Source organism: Mytilus trossulus, chromosome 4 (assembly GCF_036588685.1).
Source record: "Mytilus trossulus isolate FHL-02 chromosome 4, PNRI_Mtr1.1.1.hap1, whole genome shotgun sequence".
In the NCBI taxonomy this organism is placed as follows: Eukaryota; Metazoa; Mollusca; class Bivalvia; order Mytilida; family Mytilidae; genus Mytilus; species Mytilus trossulus.
The window spans coordinates 62,938,585-62,957,195 of record NC_086376.1 but is presented as its reverse complement, the minus strand read 5'-3'; the positions used below and the strand labels follow the sequence as shown (position 1 = coordinate 62,957,195).

The following is an 18,611-nucleotide window of genomic DNA, read 5'->3' as shown; positions in this document are numbered from 1 at the left end:
TTTTAATTAGTATCATAAATGTAATTAAGTTGTATTTCTGTAATTGACATTATTCATATTTTACCTTTGGGCATTTTTGAACAATAGTATTGATACTCAAATCATCTTAATTATCAAAATTATCAATGTCTGTCATTTTATGAGTAGTTTATAGCATTTGCCTGAAATATTGGGGTTTAACAGTTATTTGTCAGTGTAATATTATTGGCGTTATTCAGCCAACTAGGCTCAACAACTTCAGGAGAAACTTTGTTTTGGATTATTGACTTTATAATTCAGAACATTTGGATTTTAATTATTTGTTAATTGTTATGACATTATCATCATTTAGTTCTATTATTAAATCAAACGGTTACAACTTGCTGCTTTTAAATTCTCCCTGGTAAATTTAGTTTACAGCCACTCTTAGTATCCTCATAAAAGTGAACATTAGAGATCTGAGATTAGCCAAAAGGATAATCTTTCCTTTATGCAGCATTGTTCGTGAGAGTTTATCTGTTAAAAGATAGATCACAATATGCAATAATTGTCCTGATGTGAGATCTCTAACAAAATGATGAATTTTGATACAATGTATCTTTCAGCATACAAACTTTTCGGAAAAAAATTGCTGAAAACAAGTCGTCTTGTTGCTTCCACACAAGTTTTGACCAATAGTGCCATTCCAACCGATGATTGTGATGTTGTTGTGGCATTTCCCTCAGAACCAGACACTAATGTCCTCATGTGGTTACTGGACAAACTAAGGGAGAGAACTCCAGATATCATTGTACATGTAAGACATCACAGCAACACAAAGGGACCAGTTCTTCATTTGACAGCTACACATCAGAGGTAAATACTACATACTTATATCCTAAGCTCTTTGCTTTACAAAATACTCTTCATATAATTATCTAGCAAATAAACCTTCAAATTGACAGGAATGGACATTAAATGTCTTGTTCCATGAAACATGTCTGTATTTCTTTCCAACTATACCTTCTGGACCTCCACTTTGTTGCAGAAAGCTCGACATAGGGATAGTGATCAGGCAGCGGCGTTAGCTCACTTCTTAAAAGCTTTATATTTAGTTTAAACATATTTATTTATAGTGGATTGGGAAACAAGTTTTGCAACTTATATTAATCCCTTTCCACTTTGTGGGTGCGAATGCTGCCTTGTAGCGGCATTAGCCTACTCTTTTTCGAAATCTACAAGCTTTATATTTTAGAAGGTGGAAGACCTGGATGCTTCATTCTTTGTATATAGATGCCTCATGTTACGAAGTTTCCATCAGTCACATGTCAAATGTCCTTGACCTCATTTTCATGGTTCAGTGACCACTTGAAAAAAAAGTTCAGATTTTTTGTAATGTTGAATTCTCTCTTATTATAAGTAATAGGATAATTATATTTGGTATGTGCGTTCCTTGCAAGGTCCTCATGCCCGTCAGACAGTTTTTAATTGACCTCGACCTCATTTCATGGCTCAGTGAACAAAGTTAAGTTTTGGTGGTCAAGTCCATATCTCAGATACTATAAGCAATAGGGCTGGTGTATTTGGTGTATGGAAGGACTGAAATGTGTACATGTCCAACTGGCAGGTGTCATCTGACCTTGACCTCATTTTTATAGTTCAGTGGTTATAGTTAAGTTTTTGTGTTTTTGTCTGTTTTTCTCATACTTTAAGCAATAGGTCTACTATATTTGTTGTATGGAATGATTGTAAAGTGAACATGTTTAGCGGACAGATGTCATCTGACCTTGACCTCATTTTCATAGTTCATTGGTCAAAGTTAATTTTTTTTCAGTTTTGGTCTTTCTTTCAAATAATATACGCCATAGGTCAATTATATTAAGTGTATGAAAATATTTTATGATCTATATATTAGTTGCGCAGGTTTTATTTTACCTTGACCTCATTTTCACAGTTCATTGCTCAGTGTTAAGTTTTTGTGTTTTGATCTATTTTTATTAAAATGTAAGTATTAGGTCAACTATATTTGTTTTATGGAATCATTGTTAGCTGTACATGTCAGCCTGGCATGGTTCATCTGACCTTGACCCTATTTTCATGATTCATTGGTCTTTGTTTAGTTATTTTGGTTAATGTAATGCTTATGTGACAGTTGTAATAAAGCTTTATACTTAGTACTATCAACATAATATCAATGATAAGTAAAGAAGGCGAGACATTTCAGTGTGTGCACTCTTGTTTTTTTTGCAGCTGATGGTTGTATAATAATAATCATCAGTGAGCAGTAGCTCAAAATGTTACTTGTTTATTAAGCACAGAATTTCCTCCGATTCACTTTCATATGTTTGTCAATTTTAAATGCTAGTCAAACTTGGGTGCTTATATTGGCAGATTAATATCAACAAACATTTTAATTTCAATGATATGTACACATTTCATTCAACTTTCTTGTGCAAGTTTACTTCCATAAATACTTTCTATTTATTCTCACCATGGTAACAATGTGACTCAAAGACTTAATTTCCCAATTTTGTACTTCAGTGCAATTTTCTGTATTGTTTTTTTTATCCTTATAATGGTGCCCTAGGCAGTGAAATATGCCAATCTCATTACATTTATAACTGCAGCAATCCCTAAAGTGTTGTTGTTTTCATTGATTTCACATAGCTTAAATTTATAATTAGTTTAGAATGAAAGATTTTATTTAGGAAACAATAAACAGTTTGAATGTTTTTGACTTGTGGTTTCACACTGTGAATAAAAAAGAAAAATATTGTGCAATAGAATCACCTCAATAGATTGATGCAAAGCAGTAAAACATCTAAACAAAAACACAGACCAGAAGTGACTGGGCAGCAACCCAACAATGTGTTGTTATATTCATCTGAAAATTTCAGAAGGCTGATAGAACTTAACTAAACAACAAAAAAAGAAAAAAGTATTCCTTTTTTTTACGTTTTTTTTTTATGTCCCTTATGCCCCAACTAGGATAGTAGAGTGGCATTTTGTTTTCTGATCTGTACTTCCATTCTTTTGTTCGTCCGTCCATTTGTTTGTTCGTCCATCTGTCCCCCTTCAGGTTTAAGTTTTGGTCAAGATAGTTTTTGATGAAGTTGAAGTCTAACAACTTGAAACTTAGTACAAATGTTCCCTATGATATGATCTTTCAAATTTTAATGCCAAATTAGAGTTTTTTTTATTCCAATTTCACAGTCCACTGAACATAGAAAATGAAAGTGCAAGTTCGGCACCCATGTACTTTGAACACATTCTTGTTTTGTATTAAAGCATTTTGCCTTCATTTGATAAAGCCTATAATTATGCATAGAATGTAAATTTGTGCACTTAACGAGAAGTTGATGAAATCCATCATATTGGCTGCTCTTTCCCTTGCCAATAGATACTTATTAAATCAGTCTATCAAGCATAGAAATCTATGACCATGTTTGTTCTTCCAGGACATTGTGAAAGCTGTTTTCATCAAACACAAAACACAAAAATTGTTGACTTTGAGTTGATCACACATAAACCAGACACTACATATAATGATGTAATCGGGACAGTTTAAAAGCTCGGAACAGATATTGACGAGCTGACTTTTAGATATGCCTATCAGTATAATTGAAATTGACGAGCTGACTTTTAGATATGCCTATAATTGAAATTGACAAGCTGACTTTTAGATATGCCTATAATTGAAATTGACAAGCTGACTTTTAGATATGCCTATAATTGAAATTGACAAGCTGACTTTAAGATATGCCTATATACATAGTACATATTTTTTACATCAGATACTGTTCATTGACCAATCAACACCAATATTCATACATCTTTTGGCTATTTATCTGACATGAATGTACACCACAGGTCCCATGATAGTTTATACATCAAATTAGATGGCATTGTTCAAAAGTGAGTGTTGTATTGCCAAGGTCAAGAGTTGTAAATTTATGGTCAAGTTTCTAAGATTTCCTGGGATAAGGTAGATTAATATGGGTCTTAAAAAGAAGAGCTAAAACCAGGATTATGAAAAGGGAGGGAGCAAACTAGGCAAAGTATATAAAGAGTGGACTAACACTATAAAAACCTATGAATGAACCAAATATGTAGGCTGTAGCTCAATAAGTGGGGACTAAGCCCACCTTGTTCCCATTAATCTTCCTCTGAAAATCTAATTCAATTTCTTTCTAAATAAAAAAGGTACTTAAAGCAGCACAATATCTTCAATGTTCAATAGCAGATAAAACTTAATGTTCGTGTTCTACAATAATATATTGATTAAATCAAGCAACAAACATGAAATCGACTTTTTTGTTGACAAATCATTTTGATGGCCTTTTCATAAGGAATTGAAATAACAAATTCCACTCCAGGCTAATAATAATTGTGTTTTGTAAGGTTCTTTAACCATTTATCAGCTATAAAACAGTATGCTTGTAGTGTCTCCCATAATTGATCATCATTAAATCTGTACTGTAATATGTTCATCCTGAAGTTAATCAATAAGCAGTCTAATGTCAGCTTCAGTTAACTTTGTATGGGAGTTAAACTGGGTTTATGTATTGTTGATGTAACACAATGTATATCAGGGGAATAAAAAGATTACATGTAATCACATGGGGGTAATGAAATATATGGCATTTTATACTAAGGGAGGCATTATATGTAATCGTTTGGTGTTAATAGATATATTGGCATTCAATTGTAAAAGACGCAGACTGTTTTATTGTTTTGTTTAGAGTAAACATATATTGAATGAAAAACTGGCCATACTCCACAGCAGCTAGTCCTCATTTTTTGTCCATGACACATTGGATCAACTTGTATTCTATGACTGTGTTGTAGATTGAATTGATATCTTATATTAAATGAATCTAAGTGACTACAAATATATTTGTAAAAGAAAATAATTTAAAAAGATTGCTTGCTTTTGAGAAGAAAAATATTTTTCTTAATTCAACAGGCCCGTAGCCAGGAATTTCCAAGGGGATGGGGTTCGTTTGACTCACAAACTTGACTTTAACAGTCACAATTCGAACAGAACATTGAGTTTAACAGTGCTTATTTGTTTTCAAGGGGGGTTCGTCCAACCCCCCCCTGGCTATAGGTATGTTCAATTCAACTTGTTTTTGTCATTACAAAATAACATCAAATTAGAACTATTCAAAATGTATATGACTGTATGTCTCTTCTAACACTCATCATACTAGTGAGGTATAATGTCTCATGAAAAGACTTAGATTATCCTTGGGCATTTTGTCTAGTCATTTCTAGTCTGCTATTTGGTCGGGTCGTTGTACCTTTGACAAATTCCCAATTTCATTCTCAATTTTATTTTTATGTGTCTATTCCAATTTAAAAATAAATAGGAAAATAGTGTGAGCAAAAAATCATATCTTAATTTTGTCTTCTTTTAGACTGTTTTGTATTGAAGTTGTTGGTGGATTTACAATGGAATACATTGTTTGGAATAAGCTGAGATTAAAAATATAAACAATATTGATTAAACAGATCAGAATCATTAACTCAAAACACAAAATGGTATACATGTAAATACAAGTTAACAATGTGTATTTTACTTAATGTATAGTGATGTTACACTATTGTTTCAGATAAGGGTGAGGGTTGGTACCAAAAAACCAATTAAACCTACTGCATTAATGTATGCACCTGTCCTAACTCAGGAATCTGATGTTCAGTAGTTGTCCTTTGTTGATGTGGTTCATTAGTGTTTCTAGTTTCTTTTTATTATTATAGATTAGACTGTTGTTTTTTTCCGTTTGAATGGTTTAACACTAGTAATTTTTGGTGCCTTTCAAAACTTGATGTTCAGTGTGAGCCAGGGTTCCATGTTGAAGACCATACATTGACCTATATTGATTTACTTTTACAAATTGTGACATAGATAGAGAGTTGTCTCATTGGCACTCATAGTCATACCACATCTTCATATATATAGAATATTAGGTAGTTTCGTTTTTGATACTGACTATATCATGTGGAGTATCTAGACGAGCTGTTAGGGCGAGTAAAGATATTCCACATGATATAGTCAGTATCAAAAACGAAACTACCTGTTATTCTGTTTATCGGTAATTATGACGTCACACAATGTATTGCCTAATATTTTCAGTGATACAGCCAGTACGTTGATACTCGAAAATTAGGCAGTAAGATCAAAGGGAAAATATACGAATCACCGATAAATCTAGATATTCACAATCAAGTTTGTTTTTATTTGTAGTCTTTTGAAAGTTGCTGAGGAACTAGGGATCAGGAAGCCACTGAAAGAAGAATATGGAGGTGGAATGAAGGAATTTAACTATGAGGACCATGAATGTTTTTCTGGAGTCAGTGATTCTGAGTTCTTTAGTAGTCAGGAAAGGCAGAGCATCATACATTACATGTTAAATAATTTGAGAGCCAATGAAGGAGAAAAACTGGGAAACATAACATTTCTAGAAGGGCAGTCTATCAGTAAGTCAAAGACAAGAAAACATATTGAGAAAGTCCAAGGGAAAAAGATTTTCTTGAAAGAATTTGGACATCAATAAAGGAATTATAGTCCAATGTTTCCAGATTTAGAAATGTTTTGATTTCAGGATTAGATATTGTAAGAAAGTGAACTTAAATATTTTATTTATTTTCTTTTGTTACATCTTTTGACATCAGACTCTGACTTCTCTTGAACTGAATTTAAATGTGTGTATTGTTATGCGTTTACTTTTCTACATTGGCCAGAGGTATAGGGGGAGGATTGAGATCTCATAAACATATTTAACCCCGCCACAATTTTGCACCTGTCCCAAGTCAGGAGCCTCTGGCCTTTGTTAGTCTTGTTTGAATTTTAATTTTAGTTTCCTGTGTATAAGTCGAAGTTTAGTATGACGTTGATTATCACTGTACTAGTATACATATTTTTTAGAGGCCAGCTGAAGGACTCCTACGGGTGTGGGAATTCTCGCTACATTGAAGACCCATTGGTGGCCTCAGCTATTGTCTGCTCTATAGTCAGGTTGTTGTTGCTTTGACACATTCCCCATTTCCTTTCTTAATTTTATTAAACAAATATTTTTGTCTCAAGAAAAATCAATATGTCAGAAAATATAAAGTTATACCCTTACAACATGTACAGTATGTTAAAAAAATCAAGATACAGAGATTAGTAAATACTTTTTTTTTTCAGTTCCACTTTTAGAAACAGAGCTAATCATATCACAAGTCTTCCCACTTCATAGTACAGATGATTTGATGGAATTAAGAGAAACATGGATGCAGAAATTCTTCAGCAAGCAACCTCTTGGTAAAATAAATTATCCTATAATACAGGATTACACATGTTTGTAGAAATTAAGTCAAACTGAAAAAAAACACATCTTCCTATATCTATTGTAACTTAAACTATATACCGGTATTCAGATATATGCTCTTTTAAACTGTTATTGTCTTTGAAATGCATTTTTTTAACATTTTTATCCTTCATTTCTTTACTCTGTAATTTATGCCCATTTTTTCTATTCTGTATACTTTTTATCTGTTATTCTCTATTTTGTATACTCCCATCCACACTCTCATAAGAGACAGTAAGTATATCATCTTTTTTTGTATACTCCCATCCACACTCTCATAAGAGACTGTAAGTATATCATCTTTAACATAAATACATTGCAACAGGTTAGGAAAATACAAGAATTAACGGGTGAAATTCATTAAAAAAGGAATATGGATTCCAAAAAAATTAATGCAAAGAAGTTTAATATAACACTTCATGTAATTAATATGCATCAGGCTGATTTTGCAATGATTTTTCACTCCTATTATCGATATAGAATTCTAAATTAATTTGTTTTCTTGTTTGAACTATTTCCTATATCGTTTATTGATGTTTAAAAGATGGTTATTGCAAACCTAGATACTAATGTGATGTTTTGTTAATTTAAAACTAGATTCAGTTCACATTTAAAACTATTTCAATTGTGCATGTTTCTATAGAAAATCAGTCAGAGTCCTATTTCAGTTATCTTTTGACATCAACCTTTTATCAATACACACAAATAAAAGGAAATGTTTGATACTTCTATCAGACAATTAATATGAGAACGAAACAAACCAAAAACCAGGAAAGAATATTTATATTACAATAAGCCTATAGATATTCAAATATTCCTCATTTTACAAAAAAAAAAAGCCAAATTAAAAATAGAATTTAAAATATTTTTGCATTGACAATCTTGTAATTAAAATTGTAAATGCAATCTATTTAATGGTGATGAACTCAAAGGGACCAATCAGATTATCCTTATCCAGAAAAGTAAAATAAAACTACACATGTATAATAAAGATTTTACTTATATCTATTGAAAGACAATTGTGAATACCTTTCAGTATCCACTCACTATTACCCAACGGTACAAATAAACTACTTCAGATGTTGGTTCACATAGTTCAAATTCTAGAAAAAAGGTAAGGTTGGGAATAACTATAACTTTTAGATTTCTTACTAAGAGTTCAGGACAATAAATATATATATATATCCATCCCCCCCTGAGTTTATTTTTGGGAGTCAATGGTTCATCTTATATGATAGTTTTTATAACTTTGCAAGTTGAAAGTGTTATGTATATATATGTATATTTATTTTATTTTTCCTACAGATAAGATATGTAATTATTTTGGAGTAAAGATAGCGATGTACTTTGCCTACCTTGGACATTACACTGTAGCATTGTGTCTACCAGCACTTATTGGATTTCTAATCTGGTTCATTCAAGGGGAAGATGAGGTTTGTATCTAGCGGAAAGTAAATGTAAACTACAAATTTTGAAGTTATTCCCACCCTCAATTTTTGTGGTATTTTGGAAACATAAATATCAGTCAAATGGAAAGACTGTGTTGATATAATTGTAAAACATTGATACCTGCAGATTTGTTACAACTTACAAGTTTTTGAAAAATAAGTGATGCATAGTTATTACATTACAGCATTAAACTTTAAAAATGTATCTATCACTTAGTTTTGTGACAGTTTTGTGGAAGCTTGCTTTTAGGACATATCTTTATCTGACTTAGTAGAGGTAATTATAGTTAATGTTTGAAATTTTTGAAAATAGGGAGATGTGGGATGAATACCAAATTGGACAAATACTCATCATACACCCAAGTACAGGGATTTGAATGACCATGGGTTGCAACTTGTTTAATATGTGCAAGTGCTTCTCTTGTGCTTTTTACAAATTTCACATTTCCTTCACTTGGTAAAAAAGATAACATATGATTACCAAGGAAAAAACTATTCACCAAAAACAAAAAAAGAAAACAATGTTGTACAACTGTTTAACCTACAGGTCACGACACAGCCCTCAACAAGAGCAAGAGCAAAACTCATACCATATATGTATTAGTTATAATAGGGCACACAATAGCAAATCTACTATAGAACCATTTATTTGGCTTGATTCAACAGATAATGGTGTACCCTATTTTACACTCCACAGTGAATTTAAGATCTACACTGACCAAAGACATATCTGTCCTTTGATAGATTACTATTTCATCTTATTGGTAATTTGTATATTTTCCCTTTGATCTTACTGCCTGATATTTTTGAGTATCAACATACTGGCTGTATCTACCTATTATTCTATATTTACTTGTATATATCATATATTCATGTTGTTGTAAAATCTTTGGACTTATTTAGAAGCTACAACTGATTAGTTATTTCCTAAATTTACATTATTTCTGTGCCTCTTTTATCTTCCTTTTGGTTTATTAGAAGCATGTAATTATAATTTAAATATATTTTTAGGGAGCAGATGACTTGGATTTATTGATATTTGCCTTATTTAATGCTATATGGGCTACATTGTACTTAGAACACTGGAAAAGGAGAAGTTCTAAGCTGGCTTATGAGTGGGGAACATTAGATAAAAAGGATGAGTTGTTAGAAGATCCAAGACCATTGTTCACAGTAAGTATAGAATGCACATTCAAACTGTATAAAAGTTTTCTTGTTTTACTCCATGTATGACAAAAAAAGTGAAATTGAAAAGGACATAATTTTCTTGTTTAGATAAAACAAAAAACAACACTATTAGTCCACATTCAGGCATGTTTATTTAAAACAAAAAAGAGTGAAACAGCTGATACTTGAAAGCTTAAAAGAAATAATTTATCTATATTGCATTGTAGGATAAAATCAATGTATACATTTATTTGTACTCTGACAGGAAAAAATTAAGAGAGACAATAACTTGACAAGCTTAACTTACCATCTCTGATAATACTGTAACAAAACACATATTGATATAATCTTTTTATTCATACTATGTATTAACATTATCCAATTTATATGTTTTTAAAGGGAGACCTCAGAGAAAGTCCAGTAACGGGCAGACTAGAACCATATTACCCTCAGTGGAAGAGGAATTTATTTCGCTATTTTGTATCTCTGCCTGTGGTCCTTCTCTGTTTATTGGTTGTCTTTGTGGTCATGTTGCTGATCTTCCAGTTCCAGGAATGGATCAACAGAAAAGTAGCAGTAGACAGTTACCCAGGATTCCTCACTTTTGTTCCTAAGATTCTATTGGCTATATGTATAGGAATATCTGATGAGATCTACAAGAAGATTGCCTTCTTGTTAAATGATATGGGTACGACAGATATTTATTGGTTTTACATCATATTTTTCTTGATTTCTTGCCATCCCCACTCCACAACACTAAAACAGTTGACCTAGAAATGCCCAGTGTGCTTTTGTCTGACCTTGTCAGCACTCTTATTTTTTTATTGATTTTGGTGAAATTTATGCAATAAGCTTTATCTCCATCAAGTTAAAAAAAAGAAGTTATGGAGCAATGCTTCTTTCAAATATAAATTTGGAAATGGGAAACTTAGATTATTTAAATAATGATAAACTATGATTATCTAACTAATGGTTAACTAAAATTATCTAAATAGTGGTTAACTAAAATGATCTAACTAATGGTTAACTAATATTATCTAACTAATGGTTAACTGATATTATCAAATAAAGTTTATTTTTGTATTTCAGAAAACTACAGAATGGATGAAGCATATGAAAATCATCTCATCACAAAATTAGCAACAGTAAGTAAAATATAAATAAAACCACACAAAAATGACCTAAACAACAAACTTGAACAGTAAAGTCAATATTTATTTCTCTATATGGTCAGAAAAAAAGATTGAAGCAAGTTTTACAAGTTATAAATGATCTCAATAGAGTAATCCTTGAATGCAATTCACAAAAAAAAAATAGTGTTTAGATGAAGGGCAAACCTAATTATTAATTTCTAAATCGATGTGACTCTTATTATTTTAAACTTTAGGGACAAACCTTATTAATGAGTGAGTTATTCTCGTTGTCAATCTGGCAACCTACTGTTCTCATTGATTAGGTCAAAATACTTATATATCCGCTTTAAAAAAAGGAGGGTATTCTGTTTTATCTCTGTCTGTCCTTCATCCGTCAGTCAGTCCATCCCATGAATATTTTTCGTCGTATTTTTCTCAGGAACTATAATGCAAGGATTTGGTTTATATAAGTCAGCTGTATGGTGTGATCATCACTCGACAACTTCATGTTTACAGAACACATGTATCATTTTACACATGATAGCCAAATAGAAATTTTTGTCAAATTTTTCTCAGGAACTACATTTCTGAAATTCGGTTTCAGAGTTTATATATGTCACCTATACTGTGTGATGTGTTTTCAGATTCATCAATCCACATCTTCCTGTTTATCGAACATTTACATAATTTTACACTATTAACATTATTCACTTGCGGCGGGGGTATCATAAGTGTGCAGAAGCTCGCAGTTACACTTGTTAAAATCTGTATGCTTACCAAGATATCGCTAATAGTTTGGTTCCACTTAATAATAATATTTTGTTATAGTTTCAGTTTGTGAATTCTTTTCTGTCACTGTTTTACATTGCCTTTTACTTACAAGACATGGACAGACTCAGAGATGTAAGTATTTTCTGCTGTATTTGATTAGATTCTCTCCTTAAGGTGGTACCTAACACTACAGGGAGATAACTCTGTAAAGTCAGCTAAACATATTAATTACCTTGTGTTGTAAAAGGAATATAAAGCTTCTCAATGATCAAAATTGGTGTTTTTTAAACTGCTATATAACCAGTGTAATTTTAATGACAAAACTGTTTGTTCAAAATTTTTGCAATTTTTATATTTTTGTTAAAGGATATAAGTTAGTACTTTGACAAAATTTTATGAAAATTAAACAAGCCAAATTAATTTTAGCGCAAGTGTTGGGTACTACCTTAAAGGTCTTGCATAAATACATCATAGTTTTAACAAGTATTATTTCAAAGGACATTTTATATGATTTTGACAACATTTCTTCAATGATTGTTATTATAAAAGAAGTATTAACATATAGCAATAATATACCAGTATATGTTACGCGAAAGGTCATCTATGCCGCTGACTCATTAAGAGAATTAATTTTAGGTTTTATATTATGTATAATAAATGATATTTTATATGTCATTAATACTAAGAGAATGAATATTGAACACTGGGGAAGTGTTCTGAATTGATAGATAAAACTAGTTTGCTGATGAACAAATTAAATGCTGTAGATTTGGGAATACTTTTGATATAATTTGCAATTTGGCATTTTGAACTGTTTTCCATTATTTCATTAGTAATAATGTCAGTTTTTTCATCAGAAACATGAAAGTTTTTATTGTGTGAATAGCAGAGGACACTCATAAAATGACAGTTTTGAATTCGGTTTTAAAACTTTTGAATTTAAGTGCATAATTTTTTTTATAGCTTTTAGAGGAAATATTTATTTTTCAGACCATCCCATTGGATCTATATTTAAAACATTTAAATTTTTCCATTAATGTTTATTTCAATATTTCCCAAAATTTTATATGTATTATAGCTTTAACTTAAATGAATTTTAATAACTGTATATATGGCAGAGAAAAGATAACATTTTAAAGTGATATTTTATGTTTAACATACTTAATATTCTGACATAAAAAAAACATGTCTGTATTTTATACATGTGGTGGAAATCTAATATCCAATGACTTACTTCTTGTAGCAATTAGCAGCTATTTTGATAACAAGACAGATATTGGGTAACATCAAAGAAGCTCTGTTACCATATCTACAATGGCAAGCCAGACTTTGTAAAGTTGGTTATGAAATGGTCAGTAAACTGTCTCCTAGTGATTCTTCCAAGGGAGACAATTGTCAAGATGAGCCCTCAGAAGGATCAGAAATAAGGAAAAGGACTGTCATCTTTCAGGATAGTTCAAAGGAAGAAAATACAGAGATCCCAAAACGAAAACCAGGAGATAGAAGACATAGTATCTATGTTAAAAGAAGTTTAAAATTAACTCAGGCTGAAGTTGAAAGTGAAATGAAAAAGGTGAAGAAAAAAAATGTTATTTTTCTTATCTCTGTTATAAATTAAATACTAAAAACTCTTTTAAAGTTAATTGAAATTTAACCCTTTTAACATGAAAGTGAGGCTTTAAAATTACTTAGCTGTCCAGGACAATAACAAAATACCAAGTATCTTCTTTGATCCAGGTAACTTAGAAAATAAATCCAGATATCAGCAGACTACACTCATACCTGCCAACTTTAGTCCTATAAAATCTTCAAGGGGGACTTCAAATGTATTTCAATGTTGTTTTTTGGCTTCTCCACATATTCAGAAGTCTATAGCAATAGTAAAACTACTGTTTTGTTTAAAATTGTTGATAAAAATGCTTTTACAAAATTTCCATTTGAGAGCTTCCATGGGGGAAATTCCCCGTAAATAGTGACAGTTGGCAGGTATGTACACTATGTAGGGGAATTATTTGCAAAAGATAGAGGTTGTCATCTTACCACAAAACTTATCCTTGACAATCATTTCATTGTCCATTTGATAGCAATGAACAAGGCATTAAATTTTTATTTTTACCCACTATTTTCTCCAATTTGTATATTATTCTACAGTAATAATAAAGGTTTCTTGTGAGTTAGAATTTTTAATATTTTTTGACAGTATGAAGACACATTAGAAGACCATTTAGAGATGTTGATACAGTTTGGATATGTGACATTATTTTCCTCAGCGTTTCCATTGGCAGCATTGTGTGCTTTGTTAAACAATATCATAGAAATCCGTAGTGATGCATTTAAACTTTGTATGCATCATCAGAGACCATTTGGCAAGAGTGTAGAGAGTATTGGTACTTGGCAGGTAATTATTTTTAGTGTCAAAAAGACAAAACTGAAGCTCTATACTGTAAATTCAGAAATGTTTGTGATGTTTTGGGATCTGTAAACAAAGTAATCATTGTAAAAAAAAAAAATTTTAAAAGAAAATAATCTAAAAAATAGTTTCATCACTGTCGTGGAGTGAAACTCTTTACTAACAAAATCTGGTTGAACTTATTTTAGGGTTCTAACACTACCTATAACTTAGAAGTAGCCTGCAAATGCTCATAAAGTTAACAAGAACCAAAAAATCCTGGAAAAAAACTATTGGAATATCATTCAGACACATGTTTTATATGTGAAGTTATTTCCCTTTTTGAATCTAATGTTGGATCCACAATTACTTGTTTAATCAAAAACCTTTCTGTTTTTTATTCTTATGATTATAGCTTTAAGTTTTTGACCACAAGTTATGAATTTGGAGTGTTTGTAAAAAAGTTGTCATCGTTTGTAACAGTTCGCAACTTTAATGTCTAACAGTCAAAATTGCTTATGGTTTCTTCATCTATATCTTTTGATACCATCCATCAAAATAGTTAAATGTTGTTGAGAAACCTTGAAAAGTTGTGTACGTATAAGACGAGAAACCCTTTTATTTACATATTTAATCATACATTGTATATGTATAGATTATAACATGCCCTTTTCCATATTGGCCCTGGTATCATCCCGAGACTTCCATATCGTCCTCGAGGCTTTAGCCGAGGGCGGATATGGGTCGAGGGATGATACCAGGGACAATATTGAAAGACATGTTATAATCTATTTATCACATATTTAAGATCATTTAAGTTCTGCCAAAAAGAGAAAAATATAACATAACAGGTAAAATCTTAAACATTTCATTACAAAAGTGTTATCAATTGTCGTTAAGGATGCAATGACGTGATGTCATTTGAAATCAGGGCACAATATCAATATACTCTTTTTTGCCCTAGGCAATTTTGAGGTTATTGCATATGCAAAACCTAAGGTATTCATGACAAATATGTGATAAGACTTAATATTGATTAAACTGTATACTATATTAAAGGATGCTTTGGAACTAATGGGAATACTAGCTGTTGGTGTAAACTGTGCTCTGATTGGTGTAAGTGGACAAATCAGCCGTCTGCTTCCTGTGACAGAACTGTCAACAACTATAATTATCATTGTTGTTTTAGAGGTATGTAGTAACTGTTAATGTTTAGAGATTGTCAACCAGATCATTTGTTCAAAGATCTTTCAAAACAAATAACCTTAAAAGACATTGATCTTGCTTAAAATTCATAGGTTCAAACTTCCTTATCTATATTTGGAAATACACAGTTACATGTAGTATTTAATTATAAATTAACTATTAACACAACACTTTTTAGGAATTTTTGGTCCTCAATGCTCTTCAACTTCGTACATTATTTAGCCTTTTATAACATTTTGGATTCGAGCGTCAGTGATGAGTCTTTTGTAGACGAAACATGCGTCTAGTGTAAATATTATTTTTTTCCCCTGGTATCTATGATGAGTTTATTTTCATCTTCATCCCTGATAATAAAAGTCTGCTGTGTCCATTCCTTAATAGTCTTTCTGGTCAACATCAAGATCTTATCAATCATACATTCCGAAGGAATCATTGAGAGAATTGTAGGTTAATACTTAATTTGGTAACATTGACCTACACTAAACACACGATTTGAAATCTTTTTTATGTTAAGATCCCTATCTTAACAACTACATGCCATGAAAGACCATTTTATGCCTAAGTTACAAACTGAAACAGGTGCTCTTTAATTAAGTAAAATATTTTAGGACTGATTAAGTGATATCAGATGTTGTGTGACATGATTAAATAAAATGAATATTTCTTTTTTTCAGCATGTCATATTAGCTTTAAAATTATTAATAGCCTATGCCATTCCGGATGTACCAGAAGCCATTGCTACCAAAAAAGCTAAATTAGAATTTCTCCGAAGAGAAGCACTAAAGGTTGGTGAAATATTATTTCTATCATTTTTGCAAAATTTCATTACAAAATGCTATATTGCATTCAGTTTTCTTTTCCTGGATGTATTTGTTGATCTTTTATTTATTTAAAAAAACAGAACTAACAATGCTCCCTTCTATTTCCTGTTTTTAAACAATACAAAAAATCTTTTCTGTTCATATTGATGAGTTACGTTAACTTTAAACATGATTGATGCATCTCATAATAGACTATGCAAATGAAGAAGTTAGCATCAAGATTTCATGTTGTAATTGCATAGACCAATCATTTATTGCCTGCTTACATTTATTTAAATGTTTCAGTATATTTTTAAATTATATTATGAATATTAATCATAAAATTGAATTTTATTTCAGAAATTAGAATCTCAAACTTCCAACAGTGGTTCTGGAATAGTGCACAGTTTACCAAGACAAATATCCAAAAATAATATTACTCCGCTTGGAAGTATTGATTCTAAAAGTCAAGCCTCATCTACACCTACTACATATACAAGTTTGAAAATTAATTTGTCTAATAATCCATCTCAGAGAAATAGAACAGATAATAGTAAATCTAATACCTCTGTAGAAGACACAATGGAGAAAACAGATTTGACAGCAAATAAAATCTTTGCAAAAGTGAGCCCAGTTCAGACTATGCCCAAAAAAGATCCGATACGATTTATCACTAATCCATATGCAGCTACTGAAGGGAAAAAGAATCATATAAATGATTCAATGTCTAGGAGTAGTGTTTCAGGTCTAAGAACTGGACATAAAGTTATTCCATCAGCAGACGGGCACCAAGCTGCAAACCAAAATACAAACCCTCGATATTTATCAAGGTCTTATTCCGTTGACAGTGACCACATTGAAAAGTACATCGATCGTAGTACAGGTACTATAAATAGACAACAATACATGCCTGATGAACAAATACAAAAACTGATAGCCAATGCCGAAAGGAGGCGTTCAGGGACATATGTGTCATCTATGACAATACCATTAAATTCCACAACACAGAGAAAAACTATTTTTTCTGTTGTAAAAACTGGTCAATCATCTCATGTAATACCATCAGACAGACATTTACATCATGATAGAGAGGAACATAATAAAACAACTGATACAAAAGGTTATCATTCAGTTAGAAAAATGGACAATGTAAACAAGGAATCCAGCTTGTGAGCAGTGGTATTAAAAGTCAAATCATATCTTTGTAAATTACTGAATACGTGTATGTTCATTTAAAATACATATTTTTTTAATCCATATTTTGTTTTATTTATACATTCGATATATCCATTTTACATTTGAAAAAATATACATTTATGTTTTGTGTTTATGTTTTATGATATTGAGACTAACGATTTTTCCATATATTTGTTTTTGATTGGGAATTTGGGTGTATGATTGTTGGAGCTCTTATTATTTTTGTTTATGTGGTCAACAATATTTAAAGTAATCTCAAACCTTCCAGTCCCAAAGAAAAAAAATAACTCTCAGGTATAAGCAAGGTTGACATATTTTACAATCGCTATCCATTTGTTATTGTTTATAGATTTATATTAATAGTACAACGTATACCCTTAATTTGATAAGCTTGGAATTTTTTTCTACATATTTCACAATAAAGATATATACTTTTTTGATAGTCAATCCCATTCATCTTTTGTGGGTATCTTAGTACTACAACAATCATGCTGAGGGACACCCTTGTAGTGTTAATTACAAATTACAATAGAATAGTATAATAAGCAAAGGTTTTATAAATTTATAATGTGTTCGTTGCATTTTACAAAGATTCTGATTAAAACACAGTTTTCCAGTAATTTTTGTATATATGTTTGATGTGCAATACAAGAATCTCTGGTTTTTATTTTTTTTTTGTAGTGTTTTGTTTCTTACTTAAAATTTTTGACTGAAATTTATTGAGTGTTCTAACTTTTGAAATCTGCTTGATAATATGTTATTGTTATATTATTGAGATATTTTATGTTCAGCCATTACAGGTACATTTTTTTTTTATATTTGAAGTTTTTTCATTAATCTCTGTAATGTTAATTTCACAATTCTTGTAAATCCAAGTCTTCCTAAACTCACTTAATCTAAAGTTTGTCATGTAGTAAAAACTTTACCTATTTTGAATAACCATACATAATTTGTAAATAGACAGTGTTTGTTTTTTAATTGTTATAGTTAGAAGTCTATGATGATAGTTTATGAGCTGTATCAAGAAAACAAAGAAAACAGATTTCATCCTATTTATTTCGTATGAAAATAAATACATGTACAAGCAAATTTAAATTATAAAAAGAGTTAACCCTAACATATAGTTCTGACTGCTAACCATTATAGCTAAGCTACACTGCTAACCCTAACAGCTAAGCCTGACCACTAAC

The 18,611-nt window shown here is 30.9% G+C and overlaps 1 protein-coding gene across 4 annotated transcripts in view; it reads left to right on the top strand.

Annotated features, from left to right (window-relative positions):
• Positions 1 to 18,611, top strand: part of LOC134715722 (anoctamin-8-like) — a 34,332-nt gene extending 15,721 nt beyond the window's left edge. For all 4 annotated transcript variants that reach the window (XM_063578090.1, XM_063578089.1, XM_063578092.1 and 1 more), the window contains 13 exons: positions 585 to 834; positions 6,206 to 6,438; positions 7,148 to 7,264; positions 8,616 to 8,743; positions 9,770 to 9,931; positions 10,325 to 10,613; positions 11,015 to 11,070; positions 11,887 to 11,961; positions 13,073 to 13,402; positions 14,030 to 14,227; positions 15,278 to 15,409; positions 16,099 to 16,209; positions 16,585 to 18,611. In XM_063578090.1, coding sequence (XP_063434160.1) covers positions 585 to 834; positions 6,206 to 6,438; positions 7,148 to 7,264; positions 8,616 to 8,743; positions 9,770 to 9,931; positions 10,325 to 10,613; positions 11,015 to 11,070; positions 11,887 to 11,961; positions 13,073 to 13,402; positions 14,030 to 14,227; positions 15,278 to 15,409; positions 16,099 to 16,209; positions 16,585 to 17,397 — 2,894 coding nt within the window. In that variant the 3' untranslated portion in view covers positions 17,398 to 18,611. The remainder of the gene's footprint in view (positions 1 to 584; positions 835 to 6,205; positions 6,439 to 7,147; positions 7,265 to 8,615; positions 8,744 to 9,769; positions 9,932 to 10,324; positions 10,614 to 11,014; positions 11,071 to 11,886; positions 11,962 to 13,072; positions 13,403 to 14,029; positions 14,228 to 15,277; positions 15,410 to 16,098; positions 16,210 to 16,584) is intronic.